The following is a 17,500-nucleotide window of genomic DNA, read 5'->3' on the forward strand; positions in this document are numbered from 1 at the left end:
TAAATGACTGCTTTAGAGAACCCTCCAGATGGCAACAGAAATTCTAGACCGGGTAGTAAGAAGGGTATGCGTAATATGGTAAGTGAAATAACTCTGAACAATTTGGCACAGGCAACACATGACGATATAATTATATACTAAAAACAATAAAAAATTATTTCTCACCTGAAGTATTTCACTATGAGTTGTTTGCAGTTTGCCAGTCACATGTAAAAAGCAACAAGGTAAGCAAAATTTAATATATCTGTAGCATTGTTTGATTAACAAGTGAAAGCCCTAATTTGAATATAGTGGATGCGTGAAGAAAACGTACACACAAGAACCAGCAAAGAAATGTTTTTTTTACGCACTTGAAATTTCTTGGGAGTATGGCTTTGAAATCTTCAGTCCAAAAAGACTTACAATTTTCAGGAGAATATGACCACAAGGTAAATAATGATAATAAATGATGTTGTCTGTATTTAGCTCATGGATGACATAGTCACGCCATGAGGCACAGGAGGCAGTCCGATTGCACTCACACGATCAATTAATCTATTTATTTTCTTCTGGCCAGATCGCACAAGTCGAACGAGTTGAAAAAAACTCACGAAAGTCCAAAGATGTGAGTATGTTTCTAACAGCGGCTTTCAATGCCATCATAAGTCCCCCGTGGCTCCGTAAGGTATCAACTTACCCGTTGGAAATCCTCTTATTTCGAACTTCTCTGCCAACGATTTCTGTTTGGTACAATCCACAGCAGCAAGAACACCGCGAACCTGCATCAAAGTGACAAGATCATCAGTATCAAATAGAACAACCATTTTGTCAACAAACAGTTTTGAAATAGAAAACGCCAAATATAAAGCGGTTGAATAAAAACTTCACAAACGTCAACGGCCATCAAAGACTAAGTGGTACTGGAGAATGCACCCACTTCCCCTCCCATGTAAAGGCGTGAGACACACCCAATAGACCATTTTCGAATTCTCACGGCTGGACTGGATCTAGCATGGAATGGAGGCTAATGCGGGCAAATCTTTCCAAATGCAAATTAATTTGCCCGCATTAGCCACCATTTCATGCTAGATCCAGTCCAACAGTTAGAATACGAAACTAGCCTATTCCTGACTCGTCGATCGGGTGGTTAAAAGCACGGATGGCTCTGTTATATGAAGTTCCCTGGTTGCCTTTGACAAGTTACGTTTATAACTGAGCGGCAGAGTTGCATCACATTTACAAGCTCTCGGGCACATGGCGTCCCCTCGAGTTTGCCAATGTGATACAAAACTGACGCGAATACAGTTAACCCTATCATTCCTACCACTGAAACATACATTCATTCTACTAAGTAGTACCAAGGGTTCCTTTGCTGGGAAGCCATGAGAATTTGGTGTTACATCAAGATCACATCTTTGAAGTTGATGATATTCTTCATTTTCAATACCTGTCTGACTGATATTTCATTGAAATTGTGAGGAAGATTTACATACCGATCACTCCTTGGAGTGAAAGGGTCAACTACTAACTCAGCATCAACATTGAGTGCTTTACACTGCTTTATTTTAAAACAATTTTCACAGAGAAAATCGAGCGAAAACTCAATACAAATGAACGGAATTCGTATCAGATCAACAGCAATTGATTAACAACTTTGAGTGATTGTTCACGGATTTAATTTCAAACTCTGTTTCACAGTATCTCTCCACCCATCTTTTCTAAATCCGTTCCATTCCTCAGGTTAACGAAACAATCCAGCCCAACACTTACATTCTTATTGGCCAACTCTTCAGCCGCATCCATATAAGATGGCTTCATTGCCTTGCAGTGACCACACCCTAAATCATAAAATGATTAAAAAATCTCTCTTTTACTAAAGATCTATGGACTTTCTAAAAATTGTTTCAAATCGGTCATTCTATCACGTTCTTGTGCATTTCATTAACTGTGGACACCGAAGTTCAAATTAAAATCAACGTTTTACCATTTCACCACAGGCAATCTTTGTAGCGCAACTTGTGAATGAGTCGCATCAAGCATTGTGAGTCACTGATATTTTAATACCTCAGGCATATACGGATAATTTGTCATTCAACAATGGTCACATGCAGAGCTGTATAACATCTTTTGCAAAAAATGCCCCCACCGGCAATCTGTTTCGTAAAATTGTAAGGTTGTTTCTAAGTCACTTATTGGAGGTCATAGGTTCGACTCCTGCTTAAGACTCGGGATTTTTTCGTAGTATTCCCAAGCGACGGTCGAAAGAATCGGGCCTTCATTTTTTGAGACTTAATTCTCTGTTTCGCTACGAATACTGATCGCCATCGTGGATGAGCAATCATGCTCGAATGAATTTAAAAGCAGCGGGCGAAAGCCTTAATTTCATTGTGCGTCGGCGAGATAGAGAGACAGAGGCAGACAGGTACAGAACTTACACGGTGCATAAAACATGACGAGAACTGAATCATGTTCCTTCACAAAGTCATCAAAACTGTCATCAGTCAAATGATGCACATGACTGGGTAGATCAGACCACTCAGGCTCAGGGGGAGGTGCTGAGGGACCCTCACGGGGGTCCTCCATGAATTGGATGAAATCCTTAGCCTCGCGACCCCTTGTGTACTTGAAGTCTTTCTTGCCATAGTTGAAGTATCGAAAAGTTGGATAGCTGAAACACAAAATGACATTATTGTTGTTTACTATTGTTTACTAAAAGCAGCAGCGTTCATTTGCAAATTTGTGACCGGGTATTCTAGAGTTTAGCCAGTTTTGCTTCTCAGTATCAAGTGCTCTTCTAAATAGTCAAACGTTAATCGAAAACAAAGTGACCCTTTGTTTAAACAGTTCCACAAATTATGGAATTTCGAATAAACACACATCACAGTTAAAGAGCATTTTTGACATTCAAAACTTGAAGTTTTTCATTGTATTCCTCAGTTTATATTTGACTCCATTCTCTCCTAGAGTGATAATATATTTCTCTACAACCCTTGTAATTAGTATAAAATTTTTAAAAAAGTGTGCAAAATAAAGATTGAATTGAACTGAATTGAACAAAAATTCATACCCAGTAACATCAAATTTACTGCAAAGCGATGTCTCAACTGTGCAGTCCACTGCAGCATAAGCTATCTGGTTAGGAGAATAATGATGCAGCATAAGATATACTTTTTTTTTCGGTTTCTGTAGTCAGTAGATTAAGTCTGAGAGGGTGACTAGCCCTCTGCAGACTTGCCATAGCAGCTTGTTCAGAGTTTGTGCCAGGCCTTCACAGATACCGTAACAGCCCTGGGAGCTTTAAGTCCCGCTGTACTTTACCCTGACAGGCAGTCCCCTACTCCACTGTTGCCCACCTCCCACGAACGAGGACGTTAGGGGATAGTCTTTGGGGCCTTATGTGTCCCATGGCGCAAAAAGGACTAATGATGATGATAAGATATACTTGAATGATGTTACCAATATTGTTATTGGCTGTCGAAACAAAGGATTTATTATTTTATTCTAGTGACTGAGACATTGCCAGTTTTGAACTTTGCTCACAAGATTCTGAATTCCCGTGGATACTTCCTTGATACATCGAAAATAGTTAGCTATGAACTTCCGTTTTATTATGAAATAAACAGTGTTTTTGATGATTTCTTTTTCAGCTATTATGCATTTTCCATAGCAGCTTTCAGAAAAATCTTCAAGAACCATTCAAAAGAGGATGATTCAAGAGGGGATCCATTCAAGATTCCAAAGAGGAACTTCAGTCTTGCGGATACTGGTCATGTGTGACATAGCTTGACTGTAAACCCAGGAGTCATTAGCAAGTTAAGTGTGATCATCCAGGTGAGTGTAGTCCTGAGAAGGACTGTTTTGGCTATCACCCTTTGACCACCTGAGTGGAAGTCATCTTTTGAGTCAAGAAAATGACCCAGGTAGTCCAAACGTCAGTCAATGTCACCCAAAACAGTCCTTCTCAGGACTACCCTCACCTGGGGCCTGTTCCGCGAAAGTTCCAAAACTATACGGGCCATTTTTAGGTGTCAAAATTCCCTCTGTATCTCAAGAACGGAGGCCGGAGATTTAAGTCGTCAAACTTCAGTCAGTTTGCTTTTGGTTACCTTGAAAACACCTTAAAAGATCGGCTTTCCTGAACAAGCGTTTGGCAGATTCACAAATGGCTTTTCGGGCCCGAAAATTTTTCGGAACTTTCAACAACAGTCCCTTCTCTTCACAAAACAGTGTTAACCTTTAAACAGAACAACAGTTACCTTACTGTTTTCTGCATCATGCTTAGCAGCATCCATGAATTCTGGCTTAGCCTTTTTACAATGACCACACCCTAACACAGAGAAACATTCCTTTGCCTCAGTTGGTAGAACAGAACACTGAACTACAATACAGGTCAAGTGGTGTGGGAGAAAGAAAAACACTGAACACTTTCTTTTAACTCTACCAGAGGGAAATCTCACTTGGTATGTTGCTTCATCAACTGCATGTATCTTGCGCTAAGAAAATCATTTCAAAATATACACCTTTCTGATGTGGGATGTTAACAATAATCACACCCAAACCTCTCACAGGAAACAAAACAAACTCGTAATTCCGACCAGCTCCTGGAAAGCTTAATAGCTGAGTGGCATAGCAGCATGCCATGCAAATGGTTCTGGATTAGAATCACATTTAACCTTGGGGTTTGTTAAGGTTTCCACACCACTGCTTACATTGCTTCAGTGACTGTGACAATGTTATTTACCGGAATGTTATAATGGGAGGCAGTGTGACCTAGGGGTTAGGATGCTTGCCTTGAGATCCGGGCATCCCAGGTTCAAGACCTGTTCTAACCACTCATTGAATTTTGTTCCTGGTAGTCCCTGGCCCAGTTGAGATTCTTAACAGTTGTTGTTGTTGTTGTTGTCCTGTTCTGTCATTTCATTGATTGTGTTTCATTGGCCCTGAAAAGCCCCTATGGGGAGTGGTCCATTAAGTATGTATAATTGTAATGCTACAAGTTTTGGTTGGCAGGGATGTCACTAAGCGCTGGCTGCCAGTGAAAAAAGCCGCTTGAGAAGAAAGGGGTGATCGCCGGCTAAATTTTGGCCATTGATCAAAGCAACCGAGAAGATCGCAATTTTTTTATGTTTACAAAAAAAAATTGAAAATCTCTGAGTATGTGGATTTATCACTGGAATGGACTATATTCGTATTCTCAGTATTGGACTGGAACTAGCTTGCAATGGAGGCTAATGCAAGGAAATCTTTTCAAATACAATTACTTTTTCATACATTCCCCACATTAGTCTTCATTGCAAGCTAGTTCCAGTCCAATACTGGGAATACGAATATGGTCTATTTATCAACACTGGACCGAAATGAAATAAAAGCACTGTTTTTTAAGTACTGTTGTGCGTGTCTTCTCCTTCTCTGTATTCGCCATCTTGAAAAATGCCGGTTTTGCGAGACACTGGGAACAATCTTGTTACCAGGCCCCTTTGGGGACCTTCAACCGCGTGAATTCATTCTTTGCTAAATCCCTGGTTGGGCAGCCAGAGATGAACCCAAAGCTACCTGCATGGTAGCCCCATACTGAGCTCAAAGAATTGAACCAACTAAGATGCTCAGTCTGTCATGAAAGTTGTACTTTGAACACTGGACTTACAGTAAAAGCGGTGTGGGTGTACACTTTGAAAAGATTGGAATTTAATAAGGTGATTAATTCCTACAAACAAAAAAGGAGTCAAACTCACATGGAGCATAAAACATGACCAAAACATGTTTCTTTTTTTTTACAAATCCCTTGAATGCTTCGTCAGTGAGATGGATGACCTCACTAGGAACTTCACGCCAATCTTTCTCAGGAGGTGGGGGTGGGGGAGGCTCCTTGGGACTAAAGAAAAGATGACAAAGTTGTGTGACAAAAGGAATACGAAACATCATTTCTACTGCACATATTACCGCTATTTAAAAATATTTTACAATATAATGCACCCATTAATTTTCATGCAATACTATTGGCCACTTTATATCACATGGTGTAAATCACAGGGCTCTTATTATGGAACAACCCGTCTGCATTGATATTTTGTCCTCTAATTATTTCTGTTGAAAGGAAACAAAGACAATGGAAAAACAACAACAAATGTAGAATCTAGTGATAGTGGCATAAGTGTGAGGTTCATAGCTTCACTTGATACGGAAATTGCAAAGTCAACTTAATGTGCTGTCAATGTCTTTGAAGGCGAAGAAAGCTGTTAGTAGACTTTCAGATTTAATCCCAAGCAAACCTAAACTGAGTCATTTAAATTTATAAAGAATTCATTAACTGTGTTTACTTAACTCAACCATTCTTGTCCGATCCACCTTTAGCATGAAGAAATACAATGTTATTCAAAGGCACAATGACCTACTCTTTCATAAATTCAATGATCTTGTCTGCAGTTCTCTCATTCACATCAAATGCAACTTCACCATCTCTGCAAGTTCAAAATAACTTAGATTCAATGACAAATTTGACAAAGTAACAGCTTACAAAGTTGAGCTTTAATTTCCATTCTCTTTAAAAGTTAACAGGTCATTCATGAACAAAATAGAGCACTCACTTGAAATATTTCACTGAAAAACAAAATGGAAAAGGATCATTTTAAGTGAGTTTGCAGAATTGAGAAAATATGTGGCTAATGTACAAACCAGAAAAAAAGTCTTAATAGTCTGAGAGTAAGCTGAGATATATATGCTCCTACGGTACCCAAAGGAGTTATAAAAACTAATAGTTGCAACCCTTATTTTTGAACTTTTTTTGAACTAATTTTTGGCCTTGAAGATGCCCCACAAAGGGCCCATCAAAGCAGTGCAAGAAAGCATGACTTAGGGTACATCATGAAAACAACGTTTTGTAAGATGTTTAATGTTAGTGCATTTCTCTCCAATTTCGTAGGGGAAGGCAGTGCACTGTGAGGGCAAGAAGCTGTACAAAATTTAATGAAATGTCCTGTCAATTTGACCAATTAGAGCCCATGTAATACTTGAGATATCAACAATGAACCATCAGTTGCTGAGCTAGAAACAATAAACCCAGACTTGAAGGAAGTTGTGCAAAGAATCACAAAGGAAAAAATCCTACTGTAAACAATAATAATTATTTCACCTGTTGGGAAGCCTTCAATTTTATATCTTTTGCCAATTTCTTGCTCTTTTGTTGCATCAACAGCTACTAGTACACCTGGAATCTGAAACCAAGAAATAAATTAATCTAGCATGTTATCATAAACAAAATGTTACATTATTTTATGGGGCAGTGAGAGGTGCACTTTGTAACACAAAAAGTAGAGTTCAAACCTTGGGAAAAACACACAAAAGCATCATAATAAGATGATACCTCTTGTTCCTTCATAGACTGAGCAGCATCTGTGTATTCTGGCTTCATAGCTTTGCAGTGGCCACACCCTTGAATAAAAAAAAAAATGACAATAAAATATTTTATAGCACAATTATTGTGATATACATCATTAACTGGCTCATTTTTGTGACCCCAGACTGAGTCATTTCCATCTTTTGGTTTTGGTGTAATGTTTGGGTCTTCAGAAGCAACTGATGTAAATGTACAAGAACATGCCATTGGATGCTGACCCGGGGAGATGTACTTCCTATTAAGTGGCTAATGGGGATGTGCCGCTGGATGGGGTCACATTTTCACAACTGAGTTGACTATGATGGGGTTGCATTTCCAACAGAGTTCCTGATAGAGATACTAGAATGGGGTCGCAAATTTTTGGGGTAAGAAAATTCTGGCTAGTGGGATTTAAAAATGGAAAGATTTGCGGTAAAAAAAAGTTGTTACAGAAAAAGCTGTAGCGCGGTTGATTTAATATTTACTAGGCGCATTACATTCCGTTTTTAAATTACAATTAAAGGGCTTTACGTAAGGTTTATGCATATTTAAACAGAAAGTGACTAAGTTAGGGTCGCTAAAATTACATTTACCCAAAAGTGACTAAGATGGGGTCTATAATTGGCCACAAAATAGACTATAAAGGGGTACGGTAGGGGTTTTAAGAGGCCAGCAGCACATACCCAGCGAAAATTGACCCAAGCCCAAAAAAGGCAATAAAAACAAGAAAGTTGTAGGGCAATAGCCCCACTATTCCTCCAATGTCCTTGATATAATGGCACTTAATGTCACTATTCCATAATTTAAACTAAGAGTAGAGTGTAACGCGACTAGATAGTGTAACGACAACAAATAAGCAAATAACAATATGGCGTAATTGAGGGGGACACAGCCCTGTGGCAGGTTTTTACGCGACTTAATAATAGGTGCAAAAACTAAAAGCCTCACTTATTCCCCCACAAACGTGGGAATAGAACAAGAGTATTGGCAGAGCCTTTGTTATCTCCCCAGCACAGCAGAGGCTGGATCGGACAAGATAAAGGCAAGGATATAAGATGGCAAGACACAAGCAATGCCAAAGCTTGGGGGAAGTCGCTACGCAGACTTAACCGACCACAAGGAGTGACCCCAGTTTATTGGCAAATAACAAACAAAAGCCCGTCTCCCGGGGAGGGAGGGTGGGAAATTTTAAAGCAAAATTGTTACAAACTGTGTACTCTCGTGCAAGCTGCCAGGATTATGCCCTGTTACAGTGTATTGAGATTTATATAGCAAGACAGTGTCTCAAAGTTCGACCAATAGGTACAGCTCAGCAAGATAGAAGCTAAAATACAGACATGAATAGCGTTTGTACTAACTGCTAGAATAAGGGAACATTCATTTATGAATTCAGCATTCAATATTGTTCTATTATTTATCTTACTGGATTGCGTGACGAACGAAAGCAGTCTTGCCCTCTAGGGGTGTCATGTTCCATTAACTGCGTTTTACCGGCCGGTAAAAGCGTTAAAATTTAAAAGGTTATGGAACCGAACAATCATATAGCATGTGTTATTAATCACATGTAAGAGAAAAATACTTACAAGGAGCATAAAACATGACTAAAACGGATGGATTACTGCCAATAAAATCATCAAAAGTGCTGTCGGACAGATGAACAACCTCACTGGGTTCATCTTTCCACTCATCTTCTTTCACGGGAGGAGTGGAAGGTGATGGACTGAAAAGAGCAGTTGTTAAGAATTCATTAAACATTGCTAAGGTATTAACAAAAATCACAACATGAAAACAACACAAAACTCACTTTCTCATCCACTCCACAATTGAGCTTTTATCATGTTTCCCTTGATAGCGATACTTTTCCTCACCATCCCTGCATTAGTTAAATTTGCAAGACAAAATGACGTCACAATATTCAATTAATTTACAATAGCCACTACTGCAAAAATTAGAGGAAATTATTAAAGTAAGAGCATGTCACAAGTTACATCATTTCAATACTGAATCAAATAGCAGTCTGGGCCCAGTTGTTCAAAAGGTGGATAGTGCTATCCACTGGATAACTCAATTGGTTTTGCCAGTGTTTATCCACTGGATAAATCACTATCCAGTGGATAGCATTATCCATCTTTTGAACAACTGAAGCCTGAATAACGCAAGCATAACTTTTTTTGAGTCAAATTTTTGCAATTAGTACATGCCTTATTTTCCAGAATAACAATTTGAGTTCAAAAGAAAGATATGAAATTAATTTTAAAAGAAATAGCCATCAATGATAACTTTTGTCTATTTTTCTGAGGCAAGGTGCATGAACATTTTCAGCCAATTAAAATAACAGATGTACATCTGCATCCACAGGAGATGGTTAGAAAGCAGTCTCAGTAACAAAAACGATGTCTAAGAGACAAGCTGCATCAGTCTTTTTCTCTCTCTATTGATTTTACAGACATAGTATTATTTTAACAGTGAGACCAAAAGTGTCATATCACCCTTTAATTTGTATGCAAGAACTGCACGGAAACGGACATAAATATTGACCTCTCTTTCCTCTCAAATATATATTTTTTAAATAGCACATTTTGGGATGGTTTTTCAGACACAGTGGTGTGGTGATTAGCACTTTAGATTCCCCACCACAGGGTCGCTGGTACCAGGTCAAGCTCAGCCACTGTGTTGTTTACTTAGACAAGACCCTTTGCTGCACACTGTTCTCTGTCGATCCAGGTGTATAAACAAGTACCACCTACTGACCAGCATCCATGCTACTTGAAATTGGGATACGCTAGCTCCAGTTGTGTGAGCCCCATTGGCTTGTGCATGACTTTACCTTACCTACAGATATTAGCTGCTCTTTTAACTGCTTGAAATTGCTAGAAATTCTTTTTAAGTCCCCTAGTTAAGAGTGAATAATCAACTATCCTTACTCAAAATAAATTAGGGTTGGAAATCCAGTGATATTGAACTTTTGTCTTACAGTGTAGCCTTCATAAGTGTCCACATCCATTCCAGCCATAACCTTATAGAAAACAATGTTCATAGAATCAAAAATATAAATAAATAATTTAGGTATTATCTTGGCTTGGCCAACAAGGAATAATATTATAAATCATTAGTCTTCTTTTCCGGTAGCCTTAAAACATAAATTTGCTTTTATACATGTCCCATTAACAAGAACTTAAACCATTATAAATTGTGTCTTTTCTGGGTTAAACAAATTAAACTGGAGAAAACAGAATGCCACAACCAATGAAGTACAGCTTAAGAACAGATCGTTAATAAGATTTAATAATTATTTATTCTCTTGGCAACTGAATGGAGAAGTGCAGGAGAGGTTTTGATGAAGGGGCTATTGAATACAGGCTGCAAAACTGGCCAAACTACAAATTGCCCTACACTGTTTGAGACATAAACATGTAATAAAACTCACAGCTTCACCCTTAAGTTCAGTGGCTGCCAAGGCAAAATCTGGTTTTAGCTTTTTGCAATAGCCACACCCTAGAAAAAAAATTGATTCATATTACCAGCAATCTTTAGTGCAAATTAAAGTAATGTTACACACTGAAAAAATGTAAGAGTTCATCTAGGAATTGTCAATAAGCCACAGGGTTTTAAACTAACAGGTTTTATGAGGTTAAATGCAATTCAAATAATTATTAGTTAACAACTAGGAGCAAGTGTACTCAGGGCATAGCATAGCATGGGCGTTATGGGTGTGGTCTGCTTGTGGGCGATTAGTATTCTAACATTTGCCAGTGTTGCATTACTGTTCTGGGTGTGATGTCAGAGCGTTCTGGCTTCAATCGGATCAGCGTTATTCTGATGCCATCTGTGCGTGTGCCTTTGCATTTGCTCACAGTTTTACTGTGCTCAGCACATGAGACGTTTTGTATAACTCGTCTTTTCCCTCCTCCCTTCCCTCCTATTCCCTTTGTAGGATGATTACAAGTTAACTACATAGTAGGTTCTCCACTGTTCATCCAGTTTAATGTGACAGGTGTTAGGGCTAGGGCTGTAGGTAAATGTAGGGCAGGCCTTTGGGTGTTCTACCTACTTCGTTTGGGGGTTGATAGTTCCAGGGGCACCCCAAGCTTCATGTATGACTTGTCGTTACATACTAATATCTTTTTCCTTCAACCTGCAGGCCTTGAATAGCTGCAGATAGCAGCTGCCTGCTGGTTGTTAAGTTTAGCATGCAATATTATTCTGCTCTTTATTCAGTGATTTCAGTGACTTTAATGCCAGATGAGTTGACTTGTCAATTAGGGCCCGTTCGGTGGTGAAGGGGTTAATGACTGAAACTGGCTAAATCAACTCACAAGGGGCATAGAACATCACCATGATAGGCCTCTTCTCTTTTGACGTCAGCTTTTCAAAATCCTAATAAAAAACAACATTTACTTTAATCCTTAACTTTTTTGTTGTCATTTTCTTAAAGTGACACATCTCATTATCTTCCACTTTTATGAATAACAACCCCCTAAAGACTTCCATTTCAAAAGATAACTCAAGATCTTTCTCAAAGGGGACTAATGCAACTGAAAATCATTGACTTCACAAGCAACCAACACAAGCTGGATTGTCAACAGTGTTATCAGGGTTGGTCAGATACTCTATCACAATGTTGGTTAGCAAATAAATTCTTTCCACTTCCACCTGCTCCTTGCTAGGAGCAGGTGTAGCTCAGTTGGTTAGTGTGCGACTTTTGGAGCAAGAACTCCCCGGTTGATCCTCAGAGACTTCCGGTCTGTTTCAACTTTCCTCTGATCCGTATAGCTATCACTTTAAATATTTGTTAAAAACTGAGCACTGACAGAGGGATGGACCGGGTAAAGGGCACACTGCCGGCTTCGATTGACACCAGTTTTGTAACTGAAGGAACTGACAATGTTAAATAAAGTGCCTTTTTTAGCTTTACCTCCAAATTTAAAAATTAGTCAAATAGCGGTCAACTTCAAAAACCTTCTGACAACCCCTTCCCACTCTCTAAAATGAGGTATCTAAACAAGTTTCTTAATTCTTACTAACCTTTGAAGTTTTGATATGTTTGATATCTTCAGTGCCGTCTTCCTCTTCCCAAGGCATCTCACCAGTGGGGTCATTGAGAAAATTTAAAATTGACTGAAATAATTATATACCAATAAACAAGTTCAAAAATAAAGACACAGTAAATGCCACTTTGCTTTTTGAGAGAAAACGTTTATGAAACTTCCAAGGAAAGTGAAAAATTATTTGAAAAGAACTCCAAATAGTAGGAATTGAATTAAATGCAATAAGGAACAACAGAGATCTACAGTACTTGCAAAGATAAATGATTTTATGTGGAAAAAGACACGAGTCAATGAAAGTGCTTTTGAGGTGAGGAATAAAGCAAAATAAAATAAAACTCTAATTTTTCATCTTAAATTCACCTAAGTTTTAACAGGAACAACTATCAGTTTATTAGCAGCAAGATAGAAAGTTCAAAATAACAATTGACCACTACCTAAACTGGAGCACCAAAGATTAAAACAAAAAATAAGAAGAATTGGAAAACAAATAGTATTAGTATTATTTAATTTTAAATATGCTACTGATTCCCCAAGGGAATACTTTAAACTATGTTTTTTTAATAATACCTTCACTGCATGTTTTCTATCATAATCTTTATTAAAATTTCCATCCCTGCAGAGGAAATAAGGAAAATTACTTAAACTCATGCCATGGCTCCTAAGTCGAGCGAGACTCGATAAATTTTATCCTGTCTAATGCCAAACAATTTTACTCGTCAATGGTGGGTTGTTTAATTGTTTTGGAGTCAATGGATTGAGAAACAGGATATGACCCAAACACAATGTAATTCTAGCAACGTTCTTCAGGACTTGTACCAGGAAGTAATTTTTTAAATGATTATATATGAAGAAAGTAATTAGCACTCCCAAAGGCATCTTCAGTTTAAAGAAACAACCACAAATAGGTCAGTCATGGTGATCTACTAGTCAGACAAAGCAATAGAACCAGGACATCTTGGACTACCATTTTAACAGTACTGATAGATTGATATTCAAACAAAATTATGTGCGTCATGGATGTATGACCAGAAATGTGCAAAAAATGCAGACTGAATACCAAAGTCTGTACCGCAAAAAAAAACCATACTATTAAAAAAAGAACTCCAACATAGTAAAATACATGATTGATTCTAAAGGCTAACCCATAGTTTATCACAAAGCCAAGCAAAATAAAATCCGAAAGTCAGAACAGTGTTTACATGCTTATGATTGGTCAAAGTTTCATTTGGTCGCAGGAACCACAAACTGTTTTCATGAAGGGAGTCCCAGTGACTTGCAAATTTAAACCAGTTTGATTTTGCGGGACCAGTCACAGGGACCAAATTCAGTCCCCGCTATCTGATTTTACGGCAAAACTGGCCATTTCACACAAAGGGACTTGGTCCCTGGGATTCCTTGCAGGGACTATTCCCCTCATATGTGCTGACCTTTAGACTACCAAGGGATTCTACGCATTCACAGCCTTACTTGTAATGCTTTAGCACCAACGGCTCAGGTGAAACTTTAAGTTTCTTACATAATTTTTTGGTATCTTTACTTCCCCTGTAAAGAAATAAAACAAAAATAAAATCAACCCATGGCTTTTGGCTTATAAAAAAAAACCCTCCAAAGGGGTGTTTGCTTTGACAGCTTTTCTCACTAGTCTTTATCCCAAGGAGGACCCCTTAAATTGAAACTCAATTAACCCATTGACTCCTAGGAGGGAGTCTTCATAGATTTTGCTGTCAGAGCCGTCAGATCAGATGCAAAGACGATTTTATTCATCAATGATGGGGGGGTTCGGGATTCAATGGGTTAACAATCTCTTCATCCACTCAATAATTATCTCCCATTTAATTCCTAGGAGTGTGACGTGCACATATAAAGACATGAGGAGAGTCAAATGTCGGGTCTTTGAATTGTAACTACCAAAATTCTCCTAACCAGAGGAGCATCCACCAAGCTATATCTGAGTCAGAGAGCCCCTTTATGTGGACAGATGTCTACAACAAAAGCACCAACACCAGTATACAGTGATTAGCAATACTGGTAAACCCACCTCTTAGATTTCTTAATAGAAGGAAAAGCCTCAAAAGTTCTGTGCACAGCCAGAACTAAGTTAGAAAATGAAGAGTCCAACACTTAATTCCTTCAATCAAGGAAATTATCTGGGTAGTATTTTCTCCCTTTCCTTTTTTTTCCTAGCATAACACTGGGCATAAGCCATCGAGGGACGAACTATACATGATATAAAAATAATTATTAGCTTTAATTTGTTCTGCTTACCCGCAATTTACGTAAGCTATTGTTGCTTTCCCTTTTATTTCCTCAGCAACATCCACTAGAACTTCAAATTTACTTGAAGCGTCGCGATCTAGAATTTTTTAAAAGAATAATACAATTAGGTCAGTAGAGTAAAAAGAATGTCATGTCGTATTTGCATTAGGCTGCTATTGCTTTTGACAACCACTCAAATCAAAGCAGCTTTTAATCTCAGTAGAGGTTAAATTTGTGTTGCAAATTATTGATTGGCAATTAATAACATACAATTTTTTTAGCCAATTAGAGGCAGGGGCAAAACCAATGCTGTAACTTGCCTAAAATAATGGGTGCTTTCTATTATGCCTTACCATCAGGTCAAAAGTCAATTTCCAACTGAACTGAAGCGTTCCATTTACATTTTGACCGAAATTTCTGTTACATCACAGTGAAGTGGGACTGGAAACGATAATTTTCGTAAACGGAACGACACGTTTCGGTCAGTCTGGACTGACCAGTCAAAGAGGACCACCTCCAGAGGTAGTCCCAAATATTCCGGTCGGACTGACCCGAAACGGACCTTTTCATTTGACTTCAGCCTGAAATTTCCGGAAATTTTGGCTAAATGGAAAGCACCCAATGAGTGTTATGATCCACCCATTTAATTATCTGGATGTTTTGAAATTGGCCAGTAAAAAATTGTTTCACTTTTTGTGGTTTTTTTTTTCTGTGCTTACCTCTAAAGGGTCCCACCTGGAAATTGCAAAGAAACTTATCTTTCTGAAAACTATTCAAAGGCCTTTTTCTTGACGTGATTTCTTCTTTTTTAAGTTGACAAACGAACTGAATAATTATTTGCATACTAATTTCAGAGCGAGTAAACGTTTTGTTTCCAAAAGCAAGCTGAACACATAAATAATGGACAAATGTCGATCTGAAACGCAAAACATTTTTTAGACACAGAATATTCCTTTCAAAAACCAGTTAACCGCACGAGAAAGGAAGCGATTTGGCAAAAACAATGGTTCAATCACTCCATTTCACTCTTTATATGTGTACTGTATGTGTCACGTAAGATCCACACTCACCGCTCTTTGCAAACAAGACCAGTAAATTGGTATGGGTCCTTTGTAATTTCTTGAATGGTTTTATATCATTTACTTCCACGATTGAACTTCTGTCAAGCTTCTTCTTCCCTTGGAAGGATGAACCTACGAACTATTGAATCGAAACCATCAACAGGTTTCAGTAATTTTAAAATGAGCAATAAAAGCTGGAGGCGTTATGTTTCTTTTCTGAACTTGCCAGTCCATTTTCGAAAAGCAAGGTCGTAAAAATAAAGTTATACTTACAAGAATAAGAAGCCACGACCTTATTAGCCATGCCTTCCTACCAGCCATGTTTATGGTCCCAACAAAAATTTATAATTCCCGCATGTACACTTTTTTTACCGTACAAAAGCTGTTTGTGCCACGTGTGTTACACGCAAATCAGTGGATCCCAGGACAAGTGGCACAAGTTTCTCATTGGTTAATTTGAACAACAGCCTCATTACAAACCAATTAAATTATTTCTTTTATTTGAAAAGAAAGGTCACAAATTCTCAACAAAGACATTACAGATTGTTAAATGGTGCATTTTTTTCGACTATCCAATCAGCATCTTCAACATATTGAGCCAAGCAAGATTTCCAACATGGCGGACGAGAAGGACAGTTTAGTGGGAAGCACTGTTCGTTCCGCTTCTTACAACGTTATTCTACAAGTTACTTTTAGGATTCTTACCTTTGTAATGAACGGTATTCTTCTGCGTTACACCACGAAGGACATGATCGGAATTGTAAACGTTCGACTGATGCTTCTTAATCAAACTATTGTCTTTGTTGCTCGCGAAGCTTTCCGCAAAGCTTGCCTCAGCAGAACATCCGAGAAGAATTGGCCCCAAGTGATCAACCTTCTATGGTGTGTGTTCCCAATAGGAGTGGCCTTATCTGTCGTTCTAGGTTATGTGTGGCTGTTTTACCTTGAAGCACCAGATCCAGGGAAAATACCAAACTATCCACTTGCAGTTGTGGTCTTTGCGGCTTGTGGCTCAGTTGAACTCTTATCCGAGCAACTTTGGGTCGTGGCTCAAGCTTTCGTGTTTTTGCGCCTTAAAGTTACCATAGAAGGCATTGCAAACTTTGCAAAATGTGTTATTACACTTTTCCTAGTGATGTTTGTATCAGATCTTGGGATTATCTCATTTTGCCTGGCACAAATGGCTTTCTCAACTTTATCCATGCTCCTCTATTATATTTACTTTTTATATCTCATTCAGCGTTCCCCTAAAGACAAAGGTTCGGTTGAATTTGATTTCCCACTCAAAACTGTGCGTGATTTTTTCCCTCACCCAATACGAGGCAAAAGTTTCATCAGCTGGGGACTGGCTAATCTCACTTGGAGCTTTTTCAAGCAATCCTTCTTGAAAAAGATCTTAACAGAGGGTGAACGCTACATTATGACACTGTTTAAGGTATTAACCTTTTCCCAACAAGGTATCTATGATGTTATCAACAACCTTGGTTCACTTGTGGCAAGATGCGTCTTTATGCCAATTGAAGAAAGTTACTATACATTCTTTGCTCACACCTTAGTAAGGGGAAGCAGTGCTGATCAGCAAGCAGAGAAATCAGCAAAAACTGCATCTGAGACTCTGGAAGTTGTTCTTAAGTTTGTAGTCTTGGTTGGGATGACATTTTTAGTGTTTGGATACAGCTATTCCTTCTTGCTATTGGACATTTATGGTGGATCAACTCTCAGCAGTGGAGAAGGTAATTAATAACTTTCCTGTCTATTATTCTAGATTTTTTAGAGAAAATGGA

General features: G+C 38.4%; 2 protein-coding genes across 3 annotated transcripts in view; one reads left to right on the top strand and one right to left on the bottom strand.

Moving 5' to 3' along the window:
- LOC138044547 (probable protein disulfide-isomerase A4) overlaps positions 1-16,120 on the bottom strand; it is a 25,398-nt gene extending 9,278 nt beyond the window's left edge. Inside the window, exons 1-22 of the mRNA XM_068891031.1 lie at positions 15,990-16,120; positions 15,726-15,855; positions 14,665-14,752; positions 13,867-13,941; positions 12,967-13,012; positions 12,377-12,469; positions 11,668-11,728; positions 10,779-10,846; positions 10,276-10,367; positions 9,156-9,224; positions 8,935-9,071; positions 7,340-7,407; positions 7,109-7,190; positions 6,564-6,576; positions 6,372-6,437; positions 5,712-5,851; positions 4,236-4,306; positions 3,047-3,111; positions 2,415-2,647; positions 1,750-1,817; positions 677-758; positions 166-178 (exon numbers count right to left, since the gene is read on the bottom strand). Of these exons, the coding sequence (XP_068747132.1) occupies positions 166-178; positions 677-758; positions 1,750-1,817; positions 2,415-2,647; positions 3,047-3,111; positions 4,236-4,306; positions 5,712-5,851; positions 6,372-6,437; positions 6,564-6,576; positions 7,109-7,190; positions 7,340-7,407; positions 8,935-9,071; positions 9,156-9,224; positions 10,276-10,367; positions 10,779-10,846; positions 11,668-11,728; positions 12,377-12,469; positions 12,967-13,012; positions 13,867-13,941; positions 14,665-14,752; positions 15,726-15,855; positions 15,990-16,037 (1,808 nt within the window). The 5' untranslated portion in view covers positions 16,038-16,120. The remainder of the gene's footprint in view (positions 1-165; positions 179-676; positions 759-1,749; positions 1,818-2,414; positions 2,648-3,046; positions 3,112-4,235; positions 4,307-5,711; positions 5,852-6,371; positions 6,438-6,563; positions 6,577-7,108; positions 7,191-7,339; positions 7,408-8,934; positions 9,072-9,155; positions 9,225-10,275; positions 10,368-10,778; positions 10,847-11,667; positions 11,729-12,376; positions 12,470-12,966; positions 13,013-13,866; positions 13,942-14,664; positions 14,753-15,725; positions 15,856-15,989) is intronic.
- A 32-nt stretch (positions 16,121-16,152) lies between these two features.
- LOC138044567 (man(5)GlcNAc(2)-PP-dolichol translocation protein RFT1-like) overlaps positions 16,153-17,500 on the top strand; it is a 4,507-nt gene continuing 3,159 nt past the window's right edge. The window contains exon 1 of one of the 2 annotated variants that reach the window (XM_068891048.1): positions 16,153-17,449. In XM_068891048.1, coding sequence (XP_068747149.1) covers positions 16,267-17,449 — 1,183 coding nt within the window. In that variant the 5' untranslated portion in view covers positions 16,153-16,266. The remainder of the gene's footprint in view (positions 17,450-17,500) is intronic. The other variant, XM_068891052.1, reaches the window with a different exon arrangement.

The sequence above is a fragment of the Montipora capricornis genome, chromosome 1 (genome assembly GCF_036669925.1).
Source record: "Montipora capricornis isolate CH-2021 chromosome 1, ASM3666992v2, whole genome shotgun sequence".
In the NCBI taxonomy this organism is placed as follows: domain Eukaryota; kingdom Metazoa; phylum Cnidaria; class Anthozoa; order Scleractinia; family Acroporidae; genus Montipora; species Montipora capricornis.